The 22,910-nt window shown below is 38.5% G+C and overlaps 1 protein-coding gene across 2 annotated transcripts in view; it reads right to left on the reverse strand.

Annotated features, from left to right (window-relative positions):
- dock1.L (dedicator of cytokinesis 1 L homeolog) overlaps positions 1–22,910 on the reverse strand; it is a 269,367-nt gene that overhangs the window by 77,163 nt on the left and 169,294 nt on the right. For both annotated transcript variants that reach the window (XM_041568646.1, XM_018225171.2), the window contains exons 30-32: positions 6,037–6,115; positions 2,603–2,703; positions 2,092–2,150 (exon numbers count right to left, since the gene is read on the reverse strand). In XM_041568646.1, the coding sequence (XP_041424580.1) occupies positions 2,092–2,150; positions 2,603–2,703; positions 6,037–6,115 (239 nt within the window). The remainder of the gene's footprint in view (positions 1–2,091; positions 2,151–2,602; positions 2,704–6,036; positions 6,116–22,910) is intronic.

Here is a 22,910-nt window from a genome sequence, read left to right on the forward strand (position 1 = left end):
TAAGTTCTCGGTACACCATAATAAAATAGGTTAAAAAAAAGTGGGAAAATAGAATTATAACAATCTGTAACTAAGAGAAATTAGGGCAATTAGCATACAACTCCCACCCACAGTGTTACATTTGAGACTTAAAGAAGGCTAAACCTCTTAACAGACAGGGTAATTCAAAGCAACTCTCCGCTCTTCAAATAGAAGCCAAATGGGTCAGGATAAAGAAAAAGATATAAAAGACTCCTAATTCAGCTTCAAATTATTATGTTGAGGTAATTAATATGGCCATTATCTATGACTTTGATCTCCTACTAAGATGAATCTACTCTGTAGCATTTCACACAAGACATTGTATGATCATGTACAACTAACTGATTCAGGTAATGCTAGTCACATCATTTAAAGGGGATGTCCATCCAAAAACTGTCATTAGCAGAATGAAAGGTGATTTTGTTTTAATCAACTTTCAAAAATACAATCATTGAAAAATGTTAACTGTTTTAGGGTGTTATTACTAAAATCTCAATTTATCTCACATTTTATTAAAAAAAAAAGACCACAACCAAACTCCCATGTACGATTTTAGCTTATTTATTAATAAAAAAAACTCATTAATTGGATCACGGAAAAACTTGAATCGCTTGAATTGTTAAATTTTTTTCCCTTAATTACTCAATTTTTTTTCCCGATTGGCTATGTTTTTTCAAGTTTTTGCCTGAAAACCCAGAAAAAGTCAGATTTTTGGGCTTAACCCAGAGCAGGCCACGAAAACATCAAATTGAGATAAGTGTCTCTCCCATTGGCTTATAAAGGACCTTGACAGGTCTGAGATGGCAGATCTTCGGATTAGGGCTTTCTGCAGCATCGGGGTACAGTATAATAAATCTGAAAAGTTGGAGTTTTTTATCCTTTAAAGGGGACCCGTCACCAAAAAAATGATTCCAAATCTTTTTTTATCATGCTAGTCAAGCAAAATGAACTTTAATTACACTGATTAAATAATTAAATGATTTGAATCTTTTTTCTATCAGTGTGGGAATTTATAATTATAACAAGCAGGCAGGTGCCATTTTGTGGACACAGTTATTAAAACAAGCCTTGTATCATCTCAGAATCTTGTTTGTGCACCAGAATGGGGGACCTGATGTCCATCCCCATGTCCTGGCTACACAATTAAATGGTGAAGAGAACGAGTGAATGTAGGGAGAGCAGTGACATCTAGGAAGTGCTGAATGGAAAGTGAAAGTAATTGCCTAAGGCATAGAGGAGGGGCAGGCAATATTTGATTGACAGCTGAGATTTTTTAATGAGTTTACAACAGCTATGAACGCTTTAATAAATAAAAGAATTTGAATTTCATGCTTAATTTGAAAAGGACTTTTATCAAACAGCTGGTGACAGGTCCACTTTAAAAAATCGAGTTTTCTAGTGAAAAAACCCCACATTTTTCAAGATTTTAACATTTGAATTTTAATTAAAAAAAAAACTTAAAGTTACTTGTAAATGTTGCAGTTAGAAGGAGTATCTCTCCAAGGCTTTTGCTATGCAATAGTAATGTATGGGTCAGCCACTGAACCCTGACCAATTGTTCCCAGAAGTAAGTGGTGGGATGTATTAGCTTCCAGTCCAGCCCTTCTCCAAGCTCTCTACCTTGTTTTAGCTTCACTACTGATGTCATAAACCAGTTGCAATGCTTTCTTATATACTCACACTTGCTCTTATTCCCCTGGTGATGGCAGAGATAGATTGGTTGGGTAGGGGTAAATAAATCAGTGTGGTGAGATTAACAGACCACCATTTATTTTGTGATCCCAGTGAGTAAATTGACAAAGATCCACAATGGAGCCTCGGGCTGAGAGATTTGCCCCTCCCAAATTAACCTGGAACATTAGTCCCCCTTGCAGTTGATGCAAAAATTCTGTTTATAAATGTTTCTGGATAATGCGTAGGGAATGCATGGAATAAACCATTTTTGGATCTGGATGAATACTTAGCTGCCTGACAAAATCAATTACAAAAGCAAAATCTTAATTCCGGTTACTTATTCTGCAAAGCAAAAAGAAACCCCATGCAACAGTATAACAATACACAAAATCTTACCTAAGTTGTACCACATGTCCCTTATTTCAAATCCAATTTGTCGTCTCATATCACCGTATCTAAAGGACGTAAAAATGTTATGTTAAAAACGAAACTTTTTTGTTTGTTTGACAGGCAAAGAGGAAGACGGAGGAAGGTAACTTCCAATTACCAGTATTAGTTACAACAATCTTTTTTCTGCCTTTTAGTTTACACGATATCTCAGCCAAGATATAGTCTCTACGCAACCTGATAATGATTCTCAGTGACTCAATGAAGCACTACATCCTAGTATAGGTATGGGATCCGTTATCCGGAAACCCGTTATGCAGAAAGTGCAGAATTCCAAAGATAGGCCGTCTCCCATTGGTAAAAGCTGAAATTGAACAATTGCTCTGTGTGGCTCGCTGTGAATTTGAATTCAGTTGAATCCAAATCCTGCAAAAAGTACTGGAGTTTGGCTAAATCCAGGATTCAGAGAAGCGGCCCCCAAAAATATACTGCTTATGTATTCATTTTGGGCAAAACTTACTTGTTAAGTATTTTGTTTCTTTTGGCACTTGAAAAATTCTCCAGCTGTAATGATTCTTGGGTGAGAAAAGCAACCGCCAAATGAAAGTAGTTATTCCACAGCTAAAAAGAAGTAGAAATTAAAAGAAAAATGTTTTAGTTCCTTATTAAACTAGAATAACGTTTGTTTGTTTTTTTCTGGTATTTGCAAGGTTGGAGAGAATTTTGATAGGGTGGAACCTAGCATCTCAGTGAAACACTAGGGGTTTTTCTCCACTCACACTTCTCCTACTACAAGTCCCCTTGGCCAATGCACATGGAGCTCAGGTCAAAATACACCTGCATTCACACTGATAGTCGGATCAGTTCCGATCATTTCTTGTAATGATCAGTTGGGGGTTATATACTAAAATCTGAATTTCTCTCATATTTTATTAAAAAAACCATGAACAAACGCCTATGCTCGATTTGACCTTATTTATTAATAAAATAACCCAAATGAATCGGATTGCGGAATCGAGCAAAAATCCAAATCAAGTTTTTGCCAGAAAAAAAGATTTTTGGGCTAAACCCACCAAGGACTACAATAACTTCAATTTGGGATAGGTGACTCTCCCATTGGGGCAAATTCACTAAGCGCCGAACGCTAGCGTTAATTCGCTAGCGTTTGGCATTTTCGTTACTGCGCAAATTCACTAACGAACGCTGGGGTAGTTTCGCTAGTGTTACTTTGCACCCTTACGCCAGGCGAATTTTCGCTAGCGACGTAACTACTAACTTGCGCAGTGTAAACGCTACCTTTTACGCTAGACTTCCTTCGCCACCTCAGACCTGGCGAAGCGCAATAGAGTAGATAGGAATTGTTTAAAAAAAGAGTCAAAATTTTTTCTAAGTCCCAAAAAACGCTGGTGTGTTTTCTACATTATGGGTGATAGGCTGAAAAAGATCGAAAAAATTTTTGGGGCTCCCCTCCTTCCCCCCTACATTTCCTGACTCATGGCAACTTACCTAGACAGTGGGCACATGTGTAGGGCAAAATAAAAATTTTATTTGATGATTTGAAGGTTTTCTTGGCATTTGTAGTGCTGATATGTATTCCTCCATTGAATTTGGCGCCGTATGCAAATTAGCCTTCGCTAGCGTAACTTCGCTTTACATAGCGAATCAACGCTAGCGCAACTTCGCAACCTTACGCTACCCCTGAGCGCAACTTCGGATTTTAGTGAATTTGCGGAGCGCTGGCGAAACTACGCCTGGCGAAGTTGCGCCTGGCGCAACTTTGCATCTTAATGAATTTGCCCCATTGACTTTTACAGGACCTCGACAGGTCGAATTTTTCAAGATTTTAAGGGGCAGGTCGAGTGATAAGATTTTTATTTGACCTCAAATGATCTCGAATGACCTTGAAACTCGAACGGTGTCTAATTTAAGAAAAAATTTAAATTCGAACAAATTTTACCGACCCGAAAACTCAAGAAGTCAATGTTGACCCATTTGAAGATGGTAATAACCTTCAAGTTTTTTTTTAGCGAATGTCAGGATGGTTATTACCATCTTGAAATGGTTGAACGGACCTCTGCCATTGACTTCTACATGAACTCTGCAGGTTTTAGGTGGTGACCCCTCGAATTCGAGTTACTCCCAGGTTCAAGTTTTGATAAATCTAAAAGTCAAATTTGAATTTTTCAAATTTGAGAGTCTTGACCAAAAATTAAACTAGAAAATTCGAATTTAGCATTCAAACATTAGTAAATCTGCCCCTAGCATATGGATTTTAATAAATAACCCCCTTAAAGTTACTTGTAAATATTGTTGCAGTTAGAAGCAGTATCTCCTCGAGGCTTTTACTATGTAATAGTGATGTATGGGTCAGCCCCAGAGTTTTGCCCCAAAAAGCCCGACCAGAAAAATTCAAGGTTGGATAACCCCCTTGGTCTTAAGTATATAAGAGTTGTACAATTACAACCTAACAACCCTCCCTCCAATTAAATTTGAACAGACAGATCAGTGCAATATGGCCGTCTCAATTTGACGGAGGAAAGAGAGAATAATCAGCAAAAAAAGGATGGACTGATGTATCACTTTTGTCTACAACTGGGAAGATCACTGTCTTATTTATCCATAACTATTCAACACGTTTAACTTTTTTTTTTTTTAAAAGAGTAGTGTTTCTATACATTAAATCTTCATAGCTACGCAAGCAGATTGCTCAATGACTAAGGGAGAGCCATCAGACTATGTCAATAAACAGTCTGCAACATTTTTACTTGAAATAAATGCCTTTTTTTCTTTTTTTTTTTTAAGAGATTTGGGGCCAAATTCCCTACACAGTGAATGGCTGCTGTGGAGCAGGCTCAGTGATTTAGAATGACTTGTTCGGGATTAATCAGTGTCATTAGTGAAAGGCAAATTAAAAGCCCATTTTCTACTCTCTTAATTTCTGACCACATTCTCCACAACATTATCCTTTTGCAGGGGTGAAATGTTTGAAAGGACTAGGGATTCCAGCGGCTATGAACTTAAACAGTCCTGTAATGTTTTAACTCTTTTACTACTTTTTAGATCAAAAGTACCATTTACCATGTAAAGTTTCTGTTGCCGTGTACATCTTAAATAAAGAATATTAAACGGATACGGTCATCAGAAAACATGTTTTTTTCAGTTAATAGTGCTACTCCAGCAGAATTCTGCACTGAAATCCATTTCTCAAAAGAACAAACTGATTTTTTTATATTCAATTTTGAAATCTGACATGGGGCTATACATTTTGTCAATTTCCCAGCTGCCCACAGTCATGTGACCTGTGCCTGCACTTTAGGAGAGAAATGCTTTCTGGCAGGCTGCTGTTTTTCCTTCTCAATGTAACTGAATGTGTCTCAGTGGGACATGGGTTTTTACTATTGAGTGTTGTTCTTAGATCTACCAGGCAGCTGTTATCTTGTGTTAGGGAGCTGCTATCTGGTTACCTTCCCATTGTTCTTTTTTTGGCTGCTGGGGGGGTAAAAGGGAGGGGGGTGATATCACTCTAACTTGCAGTACAGCAGTAAAAAGTGATTGACTTGGGGCAGCTGGGAAATTGACAAAATGTCTAGCCCCATGTCTGACTTCAAAATTGAATATAAAAAAATCTGTATGCTCTTTTGAGAAATGGATTTCAGCAGCACTATTAACCGATTCATTTTGGAAAAAAAAAATTCCCATGACAGTATCCCTTTAATGAAGACAATCAAAATATAGTTCTGATGAAGGCATACTGTCTTCTGCGGAAAAATGGGAAAATAACCTTGGGTCAATCTGTAGCTTTGCTAGATAAGTGGATGCCTAGAATGTAACTGGTTCTTATATGGACAATTATTGTACATGTACATTATTACTAATGGATTTCCAGAAGCCAATGAACCCCTAAATTAAGCACCTGAAAATAAACAGCTACTACACCAAGTTGTTTTCATTTACCTGTAGTTCAAAGTTGGCTTGATCAAGAAATTTTTTGTTGAGCATATCCGCATACTGATTAATTGCCCGTAAAAAGACTCTGAAAAATAAACATAACATGAAAAGTTAACACAATAGAAAAGACCAGTCTTTCATAATATGCACAGAAAAAGGTTGTAATAACCAAATACAGGTATAAACCTATTACCCAGAAAGCTCCAAAGTACAGGAAGTCCATCTCCCATAGACTCCATTTTAAATAAATCATCCAAATTTTTTAAAAATTATTTCCTTTTTCGTGTGTAATAATAAAACAGTACAGATATGGGACCTGTTATTCAGAATGCTCGGGACCTGGGGTTTTCTGGATAACAGATCTTTCCATAATTTAGACCTTCATACCTTAAGTCTACTAGAAAATCAAGTAAACATTAAATAAACCCAATAGGCTGATTTTGCTTCCAATAACGATACAAACTAAAATCTGCTCTATAGCCCTCACCCTGATAAGAGGTGTACGACTTTTGCTACTTTTTATTACTCCTCTTTCTATTCAGGCCTCTCCTATTCATATTCCAGTCTCTTATTCAAATCAATGTATAGTTGCTAGGGTAATTTGGACACTAGCAACGAGACTGCTGAAATTGCAAACTGGAGAGCTGCTGAATAAAAAGCTAAATAACTCAAAAACCACAAATGATAAAAAATGAAAACCAATTTGACTCAGAATATTACTCTACATAATACCAAAAGTTAACGCAAAGTTGTACAACCCCTTTAATTAACACATTTGTTGACAGTTTCCATTTTCCAGGACAGACAAGGATGGTTATTTAAGCCAAGAGTAAAAGAGAATGTGTTAAATAGATGGTAACGTTTGTTCTGAATTCAGCCACTGTTTCTGCACATTTCTCTTTAGTGCCATAAATATAAATCTGGTAACAAAGTTTTCTATTTCCATCACACCTGCAACAAAAAACTGCTTTTGGAAGAAGTTTTTAATCCAGTTAATAATTTTTGACAACGAGCCAAATTCTTTTTTTCCCCAATATTTTCAGGTTGACTTTACTTGTGAATGATGTATATTGTACAGAACATGTCAGCATTAAATAAAGTATATTACTAATAACCTTAAACTATTTCAGAACAACCCTGAAACTATACACTCTGTACCTTTCAGTATTGACAGAGCTCCATAAAAGATCCATTAGGTGTACAATACATCTAAAGACTAGTAATCTATCCATGGCCTTTGAATGGTTGATCTCTTGGTCCCCTTTCTTTGCAAGCTCTGAGTCTTTCATCTTGATTAGAGCCTGAGATCCCTGCTGAGTAACTGGGAAGCATTTAAGTAGAACTGTACACAGAGGCTGTGATGTACTCGTCTATCAGGAACCTTGAAAGTAGCAGGTAGACTCAGATGCACAGGGAACCCCTGCTGCGGAACCAACAAGGAGTTAGTGCAGGGATCCCCAACCTTTAGAACCCGTGAGCAACATTCAGAAGTAAAAGGATTTGGGGAGCAACACTAGCATGAAAAATGTTCTTGGGGTGCCAAATAAATACTGTGATTGGCCATTTAGTAGCCCCTATGTGGATTGTCAACCAACATTGAGGCTCTGTTTTGCAGTACAACTGGTTTTTATGCAACTATAACTTGCTCCCAAGCCTGGAATTCAAAAATAAGCTCCTGCTTTGAGGCCACTGGGAGCAACATCCAAGGGGTTGGAGAGCAACATGTTGCTCGTGAGCTACTGGTTGGGGATCGCTGAGTTAGTGCATAACAAGTCCGTAAAAGGGGTACCGGCAAGGATTAGGCTAGACGGACAAAAGGGTTGAGGCAGGCAGCAAGAATCGGGAGTCAAAAAACAGGCAGGAGTCAAAAACCAGGATATTCTAAAGAATAGGAACGCTTCGGCAGGATCTGTAAACAGAAGCCAGCTTGGGCACTGACAAATGGAGGATTGCCTTTTTAAAAGGGAATTTGGCGCCAAAATTCATGGCAGGTGATGACATCATGAGGCTCTGCGTCAAAATTTAGCGCGTCACACTGATCGGCGTCAAACGCCAGCGAACAGACGCCGGCATAATTTCCGCATAGCCGAGGCGGGTAACGTCAGTGCTAGTGCGTGCCTGCGCCCCGTCAGCTGGGAAGAGACGTGCCGGGAGGTAAGAAAGCCAGGGGATCTCCCGGAGTGTCTTACAGAGGCTTAGCCTGCTCAATATTTAGGACCGTTGATGTTGAAGTATGAGAAGTGCCAAGCCCTTTGGGACAAGAAGCAAGCAAAGACACAAAGACTCTGTAAAACACCAGTGATCTGTACAACACTGATCCTTTTTGCAGACATGTTATGAAAGCCTTCTCTGACGGTAGAAGAGTAAATTAAACACTATTTATGAACAGGGCACATTAATCATTTAATTTCACTTTCTCTTGATTATGAAATAGCTTTGGGCACAGTTTCTATTTAGGGTATATGTTTAGAGGATCCCCTTTGGGGCAGAAGCTCTGAGAGTGGTTGGTACGGTTATTACTTTCTAGGTGTTCACTTGATGGTAATTTGAACCAATTTTTGGACAGGTCCCATAACGGGGATCAATAAGCCACCAACTTGGTCTGTGCTGTAACTACATAAAAGCACCAAGAAGAAGTCTAGTGGAGAGGTGGGGTCTGGTAGGGACCCCTTTTTCATCCCTACCTCCTCCTGCACATGCACCATTTAATCCATCTGCTCAAGATCATGGAAAAGGGGGTAGTAGTGTGATGTGTACCGGGAAAGTCAATTCACCCCACTGTAGCCAGCTTGAAACTAATGGAACCGGTAATGCAAAAGAACTTTAGCTAGGGTCCTTGTCACAGATCTCATAAGAAATAAATATCTGCTTTCCCCAAAGTCTGCTCTTAGCCAAACCAAAGCGAGAACAAAAAAAATAATCTCTATCACATTAGCTACCTACCGTGGTCACAACTAAAATGGACAATTCTAAGCAACTTTCCAATTGGCCTTTATTATTTTTTAATAATTTATGAATTATTTGCCTTCTTCTCCTGACTCTTTCCAGCTTTCAATTGGGGGACCAAATGACCCTAGCAACTGGGTTTACGAAACTGGAGAGCTGCTGAATAAAATGCCAAATAAGTCAAAAACCATAAATAATAAAAAATGAAAACCAATTGCAAATTGTCTCAGAATATCACTCTCATAATAAAAGTTAAAACCCCATTTAAATGGTATACTGGCCCCTTAAGCTACGAAAACCGGAAAAGTCAAGAGCCTTTATGGCACTCGCAACTAAAGCTTTATCAGCATTTTTAAACCCAATCAGAAGATAGAAAATGAAAATAAGCATCACTGCTGCGTTTCCTAAGCAGCTTGAGTCTCTTTTTCATAAGTGATAAGCCAGACAGCGTGTCCCTGACCACTAATCAGAAAGAAAACCGCCATTAGAAGCCGATGCCCATTATTGCTTCATGATTGGGAACTCTGCAGAAAAAGCTTGTTTTCCGTAGATTACAAAGCCAGACAAAACTGTGGGGCAATTTACGAGAGATAATAAAATCTTCAGTCATGCAATTCAGAAAACACTGCATAGAATGAAGGCGAGTGGAGGCTTAGCTAATTTCTGGAGCCCTAAGAATGCCGTGATTGATATAAATTTTTAAATGAGGTTACAAAAGGCATTACTATAATGTCACACCAATTAAGTTAAATAGAAAGATAATGAAAGCTTTTTATTGCAGCCTATCAGTTCTATCAAGATTGCACATGTTGACTCTCGATAGCTCTGATAAGCGATATTCTGATAAAAAAAAAAACAAGACGTAGAGTTTCACAGTAAAAACTATATATGGGAGAGGAAGAGGTGGGATTAAAAATACGGACTGTAGGTAATAAATATACACTATGTAGGCGAAAAAGGACAAATGCTTCCTAACTGTGTTTTCTCCCTAACCTTTTCTACTTTTCACCCTTCTTTTCTAAAGTTCAAATTGGTCTTGGCAACTTGGCAAGCACCCCTGTTGAACAAAGCAGTGGTCGTTTTCGCTTACCAACCTATTCTGCTTACTAAAGGTCCCAGTAATGATGGAGGTGCTGTGTTTCCTGAATTGTTAAGGTGGCCATACACTGCCAGACCTGGTCCCGATTTGGCTACCCATGAGCAAGCCCAAATCAGGCTGATACAATTGTTGCAGGTAAAAAGAATTGATGTGGTCCGCACCAGAGCTCACCCGATCGATCGTCCTCTCCTCCAGACGCTGCCCTCGCGAGACATTGGCTACTTCGAGCCGGTATACTTTCTTAGCACAGTAAAATCCTGCAAAATCCTGGGCGCTGTTCCGGACATTTATCTTGAAAATGGCTTAATTCAAACACCCTCGTTGGTATAAATATTATGCAGTGGGTGCTTCTCGACTTTTCTTGCCAAAAGACTTGGCACTTCCTCAGTCATACAATTGTTGCCCCTGGGGCCCAACAATCAGATGATACACTGAGGCCTATGGAGGACTTTGTAAGGCTCCGCTGGGGCTCAAACCAAAGACCTCCAGGTTATCGGTCTCTCTTCCTAACCACTGGGCCAGGTGAGTAGTTGGTAAGTGCCCATCTCCCTTCCCTATTTCTCTAGATGCATTATATCACCCCAGCAGCCTTATTGGCTGGGTGAGTTCAGCCAATCACACACTTCCCGTGCCTGTATTTACAAACGCAGGTAAACAGAGAAAGAGAGACACACAGACAAAAAAAGACACAAAGGCATATGCACATAGACAAAAAGAAGGCAGACGCAGGAACATACATGCATGAACATACAAATTCACAAAAACACCTACAACTTACGTTCAGATAAACGATCTAATGGTGCAAAAATTAGGAATGCAGCGAATCCAGGATTCGGTTTGGAATTCGGCCTTTTTCAGCATGATTCGGATTTGGCCGAATCCTTCTGTCCAGCCGAACCCAAATCCTAATTTGCTTATGCAAATTAGGGGCGGAGAGGGAAATTGCGTGACTTTTTGTCACAAAACAAGGAAGTAAAAAATGTTTTTCCCTTCCCACCCCTAATTTGCATGTGCACATTAAGGTTCGGATTCGGTTCGGTATTCGGCCGAATCCTTCGTGATGGATTCGGGGGTTCGGCTGAATCCAAAATAGTGGATTCGGTGCATCCCTACAACAAATACTGCTATACCTTAAAAGGGTTAAACCCAAAATAAGAGAACATGCACACAACACAGAAATGTTCAAGCCATCCAGCTGTATTTGGTCTAATACACAAAACTGTATATTGCAGAACAGACAAGACAATTTGCGGAATTGATACATTATCTTATTTACCATTTCTGCCCTTTTCACAGAAGGGAGACGCTCTGGAAATAGACATTCTTGCAGCCATAACCTGAAGACATTTAGGAGCTGCAAGTCATAAGCACATTCATCAATTTACCGATAGGAAAAGAGGAAAACAGTCTAAATGAAAGAATGAGCAGTTTTTCTATCTGAGCTGCTAGATTTAGTATAGCTTTAGCTCTGGGGATTATGAAGGCACAAAATATAAATACATAATGCACCAGATAATACAACAAATAAAGTAGACGAAAACAAGAGGTAAAGTTCAGATACATTTGCAGCTATGTCTTAAATAACGAATGGAATCAGCTAATGGCCAACCTATACGGATACAGGTTTGGGACCTGTTATTCAGAATGTTCAAGACCTGGAGTTTTCCCGATAATGGATCTTTCCACAATTTCGATCTTCATACTTTAGATCTTCTAAATAAACATCAAATAAGCCAAATAGGCTGGTTTTGCTTCCAATAAGGATTAATTATATCTTAGTTTGGATCAAGTACAAGATACGGTTTTATTATGACAGAGAAAAAGGCAATCATAAAATAGCAATCATAAAATGGAGTCGGCCTTTCTGTAATTTGATGCTTTCTGGATAACAGATAGATTGCCTGTATTAGTACAGTGAACATTGGCAGTGTTCTTGTACATAAGGGTCAAATAGTAAATTCGAATTTGAATGCGAATTTTCAAATTCTTTTTGGTGTCAAAATTCACACATTCCAATTTTAATCCCCCAATTTGAATGTAAATTTGAATGTGAGATTTATCGCACTTCGGCCATGGAAACAGTTCTAATTCGAATATTTGCCACCTAAAACCTGCCGAGTTCATTTACAAGTCAATGGCAGAGGTCAGTAAAACCATTAGAATGTGTTATTTGCCTTACTGACATTAAATTTTGTTTCAGAGGGAAAACTGGATTTGATTCGAATTTGCGGGTCGGGACAATTTGATCGAATACCGGGTCATGTTGTATAATGTAATTTTTGTTTTAAAGGAGTAGGAAAGGTTAAAACTAAGTAAGCTTTATCAGAAAGTTCTATATGAATACACCAGTAAACCCTCAAAGTAATGCTGCTCTGAGTCCTCTGTCAAAAGAAATACAGCATTTCTTTCCTTCTATTGTGTACACATGGGCTTCTGTATCAGACTTCCTGTTTTCATCTTAAACCTCCTTGCCCCGGGCGTGAGCATGCTCAGTTTGCTCCTCCTCTTCTCTGCTGTAATCTGAGCCCAGAGTTATAAGTAAACGGAACGAGACTCAGGCAGGAAGTGATGTCACACCAAGCTAATACTCCAGCTGCTATCCTAAACAAACAGAGAGCTTCTAGAGCTTTTTACTCCGGCATGGTAAAACATTCTACAGAATAAATATAGCATTCTAGCTTGCACTAGTGCAGCTAATCTATTGGCAATAAAATGCCTCCGTAGCTTTCCTTCTCCTTTAAATAGGCAGGAGCATCTCCTTTAAATAGGCAGGAACAAATGCAAGTTACTAGGGGTTAGAAAAGAATAATACAGTTATCTATCAATATATTGTTCAGAGACCTATATTGAGAACACATTCCCAGTAACAAGTGTCACCTCTAGACTGATCACTGTTAGATCAGGACATTTATTGTGTCTGAAAGTGAAGAACTGCAGATAAAAGATAAAGAGAGAATCGATATTTCTGTTGGAAAGAAAGAAAAATATAAAAAGTCATAGAAAGAAAGGAAAACGACTAGCCATGGGACAGAGGGGTATCTATCATGATGTGGGATTTAAATGGGCTACAGAAAAATTTAAACCATCTATTAATTGATTCGTTTTGACAATATCATCTTATGACTTTTGATTTTTTTCCCACCACCTTATGAAAGAAAATTCAGAGACCTGAAAAGGAGAAATGTACTAAATGAAACCATTTACTGCAATGCAGCAGAGGTTTAGGGGAACACTGTTTCAGGGGTTTCCAACCAAATCAAGTAACAAATGCAAGGGGCTACATAAAACCCATCGGAATAACTCCAAGTGGAGCATAAAAGATCAACTCGCTGGCCCTTGAAGCATAACAAGTGTTCAAATTAGCAACATATATGAATAACCTCATTATTAATATGAGAACAACATAATACTGGAGTCTAGAATTTTGGAATTATTTTGTTATATCACTTTGTACATCTTTAATCTACACATGTTTAGCCTTGTTCTAAGCAAGGTCAATCACCCCAAACAATTCCCAAAGAACCAGGGTGTCATCAGTAAAATGACAGCAGCTTTGCGCAAGTAGCAGCAGTCACAGGTTGTGGGGGTTCTCTTTAACCATTACCTGCCAGTGCGGTTACCTTTCATAGCTGTACATTGTAACCTAGATATGTCATACCATTTCTTGGAAAAGACAATAGCAGGATAAAAATAATTCCATGCTGGTCAGTGTATGTGAATATATTAAAAACATGACACTAGGAGAAGATTTGGATTTCAGCTGTGCGCTGTAAAGAAATAATTTGTGACTCTGATACAAAGTCAGAGAGAAAGTCAGAGAGACAGTCTGACAAAATCAGTTCTACATTTCATGATCCAGATAGACACCTTTCTTTCTGTATGTTTTCAATGGGAGAAAATCCTAAAAAAAAAAGTCAGCTTGAAGGTCAGTTGTGTGATGTGATTTGGGTAGAATGCCTATTTGCTCTCTTAGATACACCTGAATGCCCAACTTGAAGGTCGGGTACGGTGAGATTTGGGTAGAATATCTCTTTGCTTTCCTAGATACACCTGAATGCCCAACTTGAAGGCCAGTTTGGGTAAGATTCAGGTAGAATGTCTGTTAGCTCTCCTAGATACACCTGAATGCCCAACTTGATGGTCAGTTAGGGTTAGATTTATGTAGAATACCTCTTTGCTTTCCTAGATACACCTGAATGCCCAACTTGAAGGCCAGTTTGGGTAAGATTCAGGTAGAATGTCTGTTAGCTCTCCTAGATACACCTGAATGCCCAACTTGATGGTCAGTTAGGGTTAGATTTATGTAGAATACCTCTTTGCTTTCCTAGATACACCTGAATGCCCAACTTGAAGGCCAGTTTGGGTAAGATTCAGGTAGAATGTCGATTTATTTTCCTAAAAACAACTGAATGCCAACTTGAAGGTCAGTTTAGGGTGAGATTTGGGTTCTCTCTCTCTCTTTCTCTTTCTGGGTTCTTCCAATATTTGCAGCCATGTTTTCTCTTTAATGTTGATGCTTCAAGAGCACCTACAAGGGGTACTAAAATACAAATAACTATACTGGGCATCAAAATTTTTAAAAATTGATTTAAATTTTCTCTGTAATAATAAAATAGTAGCTTGTACTTGATCTCAACTAAGATAGAATTAATCTTTATTGGAAGCAAAATCAGCCTACTGGGTTTATTTAATGTTTACATAATTTTCTAGTAGACAAAGTATGAAGATTCAAATTACGGAAAGATCCCTTATCCGGAAAACCCCAGGTCCCGTGCATTCTGGATAACAGGTCCTATAACTGAACTAAGGTTTTTTTGGTAACTTGTGCTTAGTACGAGGTAATATCTATGTTACACAGAACTACTTGACGGTTTCTCTTTGTACTTAAATCATCAACACACATTTAAAGTGCTAGTGTAATTGAGATAATAAGGTACATGATGTTCAAGTATTTTTCTTTTATAGGTATTTATAGGTATTTGTATGTAAAATCAAGCGCAGACACACACAACCTTCTTGAAACGCTGCACACGCAAAGTGGCACAACTGAGAGACCTCCAGTAAATAAACTTGCCATAAAGACAAATAGAGGAAAATGAGTTATAATTTTAATTCTTGAATATTTTATAAGATGTGTTTGAAGAATCTCTAAGTGCTATACGTTCATTAATGTTAATAGAACCTTTCTCCCCAATATATTGGGTGAATGATCCTTACAGTTTCTGTATGGCCATTAAATGCCTCTCAATCACTATCATTTACTCTGGTTCCTTCTCCACTTCTCTGATTAGACACCTCAAATAACAGGCTCCTGCTCATCAGGTGAACATTCTGGAGTTTATAAAATGCGCCAATTTAAAATCTTAATTAGGCTTCTTGAACCTGATAAGCACAAAAAAGCACTTGGCTTTAATTTAGTGGTAGCATGAGTTTTAACTTAAAAGTGGTAGATTACCTTTAAAATAACTTTTGGAATCAGGGGAGTAGCTACAGAGGAAGCAGACCCTGCAACTGCAAAAGGGGCCAGGAGGTATGGGGGCCCCATGAGACCCTAATTCATATACAATTTCAATAATTATTGGTGAAAGAGGTCAATCTTTGGACATTTTGGGGGCCTGAAAAATAATTTGCTGTGGGGTCCTGTAATATCTACAGTAGTTACACCACTGTTTAGAATGTTATACAAAGGCATGCCTTCCTTTTCTGTCTCTCACCAGCTTGAAATTAAAAATGCTATCTGGTTTGTTGACCCCCTAGCAATAAAAAAAACCCTATTGATTTGTGTGGATATCTTCTTATTTATTGTTATCTTTTATTATTTATCCTTCGGTTCAGGCCCTCTGCTATTCATGTTCCAGTCTCTCACTCAAACCACAAAGTGATTGCTAGTGTAATTACCCAATACCCCGGGTTCTTCCAGGAAGACCATGGAGTGATCCTCTTCCTGCATCTACAGTCTTTGGCCGAGTGCATATGAGCAGTAGAGTAAAAAGCTGAACTTTAACAAAAATACACCTTTATTTAACCATATTGTGCATTGATCTACCGGAGGCATCGAAGAAAGAAAAGGAAGAAGATTGTTCCACGGTAGAGTCCCAGCGGAACACATTTCTAAGACCCAGACCGGACCCGCAGACCGAACTGCGACAAGGATATTTACCCACTTTGAACCACTACCCGACCCAGACCCGCAACTGCCTTATCCGAAACCAGCCGACCACCATTAAACTGGAAGTGATGTTGCTGCAAAGTGGAAGTGACATTGTCAAACGTGTCCAAGAGGGACAGAAGCGAGCCGTGTGATGTAAGAGAGATGTAGAAGAAAAGTAAATTACAGGCACAACTTGGGAAATGCTATCAAGGAGATCCCCTTGCTTGTTCAGTACACTGAATTTGAGGTTGCCAAGTCCTCCTTCATCGAGCACCGGGGATTCGGATTTATAGGACGGCCAGCGTTTGCTAGGGTAATTCCTTTTTTTCCCATGTAAGAGAGCTGTGCTTAAAGTCAGATGGGAGGGGGAGACGAGTGGAGGGAAAGCTACAGGGAGAGAGCTGCAGCAGGAAGAGACCCGCAACCCAACCCGCATCTATACCAGCACCTGAAAAGCCTACTCTCGTTCCACAGGGTACCTGCTTTTTTCCGTACCCGACCCATTGCAGGACTCTATTCCATGGTGCTAGCTAAGGAGAACCCCAGGTCAGTGCAGTTTTCTGCTAACAGGAGGCCTGAGGTAACAGGTAAGTAATTACAAGCACTGGGGGGTACCTACCATTTCCTTGGCCAACTCCATGTCATTCTTTCAAGGGATAGTCCCTCCCCAGTGCTCCCATCAGATGGACCCTCCCCAAAGCTTTAAAAACCAAACAACTTCTGCTCAGGTTTCCTTATGTGGAACAATTGCCCTCCCATTGGGATATTCCCAGGAAGTATAACATTGAGCCAGGGAAAATTGTATTGTACTTTCCGTGATTTTCCTTTCTTGGACAACTCCATGTCATAGTTTTCCATCCCTTTTTCGGTAGTTTCTAGAAGCTTATTGCCAGACACCGGATTTGGTTGGGCTTTTAAAACTTTGGGGAGGGTCCTTCTAATGGGTGCACTTGGGCGTGGCTATCACTGGTAAGTATGACATATTGTTGTCCAGGAAAGGAAAATCACAGTAAGTATGATACAATTTTCCCTTTTGGCATCCCTCAGTGATTTACACTTTCCTTCTCTTTTAATTATGCTGATATGACAAATTTGGAATGAATGACTTATGGTTTACATATTTTCCAGCTGTAACGGCACTTCAGAAATAGTACTTTTTATTGCCAATATGTTACAAGAAATTCCGGTCTTTGACAAAGCTCCAGGTTAAAGCTGGGCAACTGCATAAATGTTTTTTTTAATGTCCATATGCCCAAAATGCAGTTCTCAGAATTTATAACCCTTTATGATGAGACTATGAAAGGGCAAAGCAACCCCATAATAAAAAAATGCCTAATAAATGAAAGCAACTTTCCAATACACATGTATAAAAAATGTTAAGAGCTTTTAAAGGGGTGGTTCACCTTCACATGTATGTTATAAAATGGCTAATTCTAAGCAACTTTCCATTTTTCCAGCTTTCAAATGACCCAGTCTAAAAAACAAATGCTCTGTAAGGCTACAAATGTATTGTTATTGCTACTTTTTATTGCTCCTCTTTCTATTCAGTCCCTCCCCTTTTCATATTCCAGTCCTTATTTATTTGAGTGTGGCCTTTTCTCGGTTGTATACACATTTGAATCCCCTAACCAAGATAAATCAGTCTCAGGACCAATGTCAGCTGAGTTTAAGACGAAACAATAACATTAGGGGGCTGATTTATCAACGGTCAAGTTTTTTTTTCACTTGAATGAACTTGAATGACCTTGAAATTCGAATAGTATCTTATTTAAGAAAAAACTTGAATATCTAAAATTCAAATGAATATTACCTACCCAAAAACTCGAATTGAATTCAAAACACATTTCTCCGAAAAAAACTTGAATGTCAAGAAATCTATTAACATCTTCAAATGGGTCACTGGACCTGAGTTATTCCCAGGGTCCAGATATGATCAAATTCGGATTATTACCAAATCGATTTTGTGAGTTTTGACCAAAAATCCAACTCGAAAATTCGAATCAACAATTTGAACCTTAATAAATCTGTCCCTAGATCTCAGATTTATGTTATTTGGCTCCTGATAAAACCGACCATATTGCTAATGTAATGGGACTTAGATTGCAAGCTCCACTGGGCCAGGCGCTGATCAGCATGATGTAAAAGGGCTGGGGGAATAAACATAAATAATATATGGATTTATATACATAAATAGGGAATTATACACCTAAAACTCCCAGAATGCCCAGTTGAAAGGGTAGAAGGGCAGGAAGTTTCCCACACTCTAACAAAAAATAAGAAGATAATTGTAGACAGAAACCCAAAAATACTGGACACCATTAACTGGAGCAAGTAACAGAAAAGTAAAGCGTTTGCTTTTCCTTAAAAATACCTGCCTTGTCACTATAAATGAGTGTGCCCAGATCAATACTCTAGTTCTGCTCAGAAAGAACCAGTGGCAAGACTCCCCAAGCGTAAAGTCGTTAGATTAGAGTCATAACCTAAAATTAAATTAGAAAAGATTTTTTTTTTTTAATAACTATTTTTGTGATTATAAACCTCCCTCCACTGTCGGTCAAGCTCCATAATTAAAAATGTTGGTGGAAAAATATAAAATAAAGTTTTGTTATTACTCTCATAAATCACTTCCCCATCATCAAACTCAAGGAAAATGTACTTTTCTTAAAAAAAAATAAAAAAAACCTAGTTGTTAATGATGTATGACAACAAACACGGCATCAATATTCATTTACATGGTCCTGAAGATGTAAGATGAAACACGACTAAAGTAATTTATTTTATTCACGCAGGTTTAAGGTTTTCAGGTTTCACTGCAACAAAAACTACAACACAAACCAGTAAAAAAAAATTAACCCCTTACTTAGCATTGGATACTTGGATTATTATTAACAGGAAGAGCTATTGCCTGGAGCACCTGGCTAATGTCCTGCAGCTTCAATTTTCCATATTGTATAAAATATGAGGAAATTCTGATACAGAGGAGAAGAAGCAGACTATGTAAGAGTATAGAATATTTATGGCCAATTTCAAGAGCCAAACATGCTTAGAACATGCAGGAAAGGGACTGGTTGAAGAAAATAGCCTCTGCAAACACACTGTGACTGTGAGATATCAGGTATAGTAGAAGAGATACTGCCTATAGTAGCAGAGGGATAATACTCTCTGGGAAGGGAGTGTGACTGTGGGATAGCAGGTATAGTAGGGAGAGATGGTGCCTATAGTAACAGTGGATAATAGTCTCTGGGAAGGGAGTGTGACTGTGGGATAGCAGGTAAAGTAGGGAGAGAGATGGTGCCTATAGTAACAGTGGATAATAGTCTCTGGGAAGGGACTGTGACTGTGGGATAGCAGGTATAGTAGGGAGAGATGGTGCCTATAGTAGCAGAGGGATAATACTCTCTGGGAAGGGAGTGTGACTGTGGGATAGCAGGTATAGTAGGGAGAGATGGTGCCTATAGTAACAGTGGATAATAGTCTCTGGGAAGGGAGTGTGACTGTGGGATAGCAGGTAAAGTAGGGAGAGAGATGGTGCCTATAGTAACAGTGGATAATAGTCTCTGGGAAGGGACTGTGACTGTGGGATAGCAGGTATAGTAGGGAGAGATGGTGCCTATAGTAACAGTGGGATAATAGTCTCTGGGAAGGGAGTGTGACTGTAGGATAGCAGGTATAGTAGGGAGAGATGGAGCCTATAGTAACAGTGGGATAATAGTCTCTGGGAAGGGAGTGTGACTGTGGGATAGCAGGTATAGTAGGGAGAGATGGTGCCTATAGTAACAGTGGGATAATAGTCTCTGGGAAGGGAGTGTGACTCTGGGATAGCAGGTATAGTAGGGAGAGATGGTGCCTATAGTAGTACAGGTAGTAGGGATTTTTATGTCTGTAATGGTTCTGTAATGGTTCTGTAATGGTACTGTGGGGGAAAGCGATTCATGGTCAGACTAGGGCTTTATAAAGTTTACTCTATGAAAAATATACAAATATACATAATTATATAGACTGAGAGGAAAACAATTAGGCAGCCCAGGCTGACAGTCATTCCATGGAGAGGCCATGTACTCTTTTCTGAAAAACATCTTTTATTAATTTGGAATTCAAAGTGCTGCTTTTCAACTGGCCTTTTAAGAAAGAAGAAAAAACAAAAACAGCCCTTCACATGATACCACTAGTGACACTAAATTAAATTAATCTTTTGACCTTGTGAATTGCTACAAACCAGAAGGACAGACACATTCCCTGTTTCATGTCTGTATACACTGTCACATCTTAATTGTTATTAAAGAGAGGAGACATACAGAAACAAGTCTAGAGGATCAGAGGGACTGGAACATTTTGTAAACGTGGTAACAGTCAATTTCTACCTGACCTACATAAAGTACGGGAGGCAGTAGGACATCACAAAAAAAAAATAAAAAAAAAAATATATATATATATATAATTTATTTATATATCCAGAGAAAAATGCTGAAGCACACCAGGATTTGTCAATCAAAAAAACTAATTTATTGGATCGAGGTTTCGGTCCACACAGGGATCTTTATCAAGATCATCTTGATAAAGGTCCCTGTGAGGACCCAAACGTCGATCCAATAAATTCGATTTTTGATTGACAAATCCTGGTGTGCTTCAACATTTTTTCTCTGGATATACAATTCTTCTGAATAGCACCCACGCAGCTTTCCTATAAGTGTGTGCCGAAGCCTTCATATGTGTGTATGTATATATATATATGTATATATATATATATATATATATATATATATATATATATATATATGTATATATATGTATATATATATATATGTATATATATATATATATATATATATATATATATATATATATATATATATATATATATATATATATATATATATATAGAATATTGCATTATTTGTGACACACTCATTTAGCTATATCATAACACCAAAACCAAGTGCTTAAAGTGTTCTCTGTGCCTCCCTAATGCAATGATACCTTAAATCATCAGTTAGAATGAGGACGTGAATTGAATATCGGCTGCTTTGGAAATATCACTTACACTTAGGATTATATTTTGTGGTGCATAAAGTCAAATGCTTTAAACATGATTTACATGGAGTAGCAGCTCTATAATAACAAAATAAACTCCTAAATGCACATATTTCATGGAAACAGACATCCTAACCACAGCAAAATTGCCTCTTTTGTCTTTATAGTTGCTTTGTGAAATTTATAGAAAGAGCCACAACATACAGTGCAGAAACTCCTGTCTTTTTACTCTCAGAAATAGAAAGAAAGCCCCTGTATGAAATGATAAAGGGCCAGTACAGATATAGGATTTGGTATATGTAGCTCATACAATACAATCTTGAACCTGCCGGTAGGGAAGGCAGTTCGGGAAGATTAGTCACCCTATAGAAGAGGAGATTTGTCGGCAGGTGACTAATCCCCCCTGAATCTGCCTGTGTGCCTTGACCCTTAAGGTGGTACTGACAAAAACTAAAACAAGTTTGCATCACTTTAATAATTTGTGTTTGTTTTTGGGTTCAAGATTGTATTGTATGAGCTACATATACCAAATCCTATATCTGTACTGGCCCTTTTTCAGTTCATATAGGGGCTTTCTTTCTATATATGTCACTTGGCGCGATTCGTTTTCCGAAGTCGCCCTGACCCATAAGGGGTTGTTCACCTTCCAACATTTTTTTTTATTCAGTTGGTTTCAGATAATTCACCTGAAATAAAGACTATTTCCAATTACTTCCTATTTTCTATGTGTGATTGTTTGTTTAATATAAAAGTCTAAAGTTTCACTTTTTACCTTCTAAAGCAGCTCTGGGATGGAGGGGGGGGAGGGTCGCTGGCCCTGTAAACTGTTTGAAAATTTAAATATTCATTGGTAGATTTTTCAAGGTTTCTACAAAAATTCGAGTTTTCAAGTTCTATTTGTTGGTCAAACCTCACATTTTCAGGTTAAAAAAACTGAAATTGTTTGAGTTTAAAAAAAAAAACTTGAATATTCGAGATTTAATATACCCCAACACTGGAAATAGCTTGAATCCAAAAATGCACCATCTAAAACCTGTCGAGGACATGTAGGAGTCAGTGGCAGAGGTCCCTTGAACCATTTGAAGATGTTAACAGGCTGCTTGATGTTCGAGTTTTTCCCGACAACTCGAGTGATTTGAGGTTTTTTTTGTCCAAAACTCAGGTTTTTCCTCATTCGAGTTTTTACTTAAATAAGATATCATTCAAGTTAGAGTCCTGCAGTGGGTCGGGTAGCCGCAGGTTACCCGCAAAAACCTGCGGTACCCTGTTTCGGGAGTGGGTGTAGACGCAGGTCGGCGGTTCTCTGGGTTTGCGGATCGCGGTTCAGGTCTCAGGTCTTCTCAATAGCAAGCTGTACTCATTTTTTTCTGATCACACCTACTTCCAATGATGTCACTTCCGATTTACAATGACAGCACTTCCTGTTTCTTGATGGTCAGTGGGTTGGGTTTGCGGATAAGGTACTTGCGGGTCGTGTAACGGGTCCAATTGGTATACGGTTGGGTTTAAAAAATTGGTTCCGTGCAGGACTCTAATTCAAGTTGTGAGTTCATTAGAGGTATCAAAAAACTCTTGAACTTTAATTAATAACCCCCTAAATTGATACATTTCTTATCTTTGTCCCTGCTGAGCAGAATCTCTGGGTTTCATTAC

Source organism: Xenopus laevis, chromosome 7L (genome assembly GCF_017654675.1).
Source record: "Xenopus laevis strain J_2021 chromosome 7L, Xenopus_laevis_v10.1, whole genome shotgun sequence".
In the NCBI taxonomy this organism is placed as follows: Eukaryota; Metazoa; Chordata; class Amphibia; order Anura; family Pipidae; genus Xenopus; species Xenopus laevis.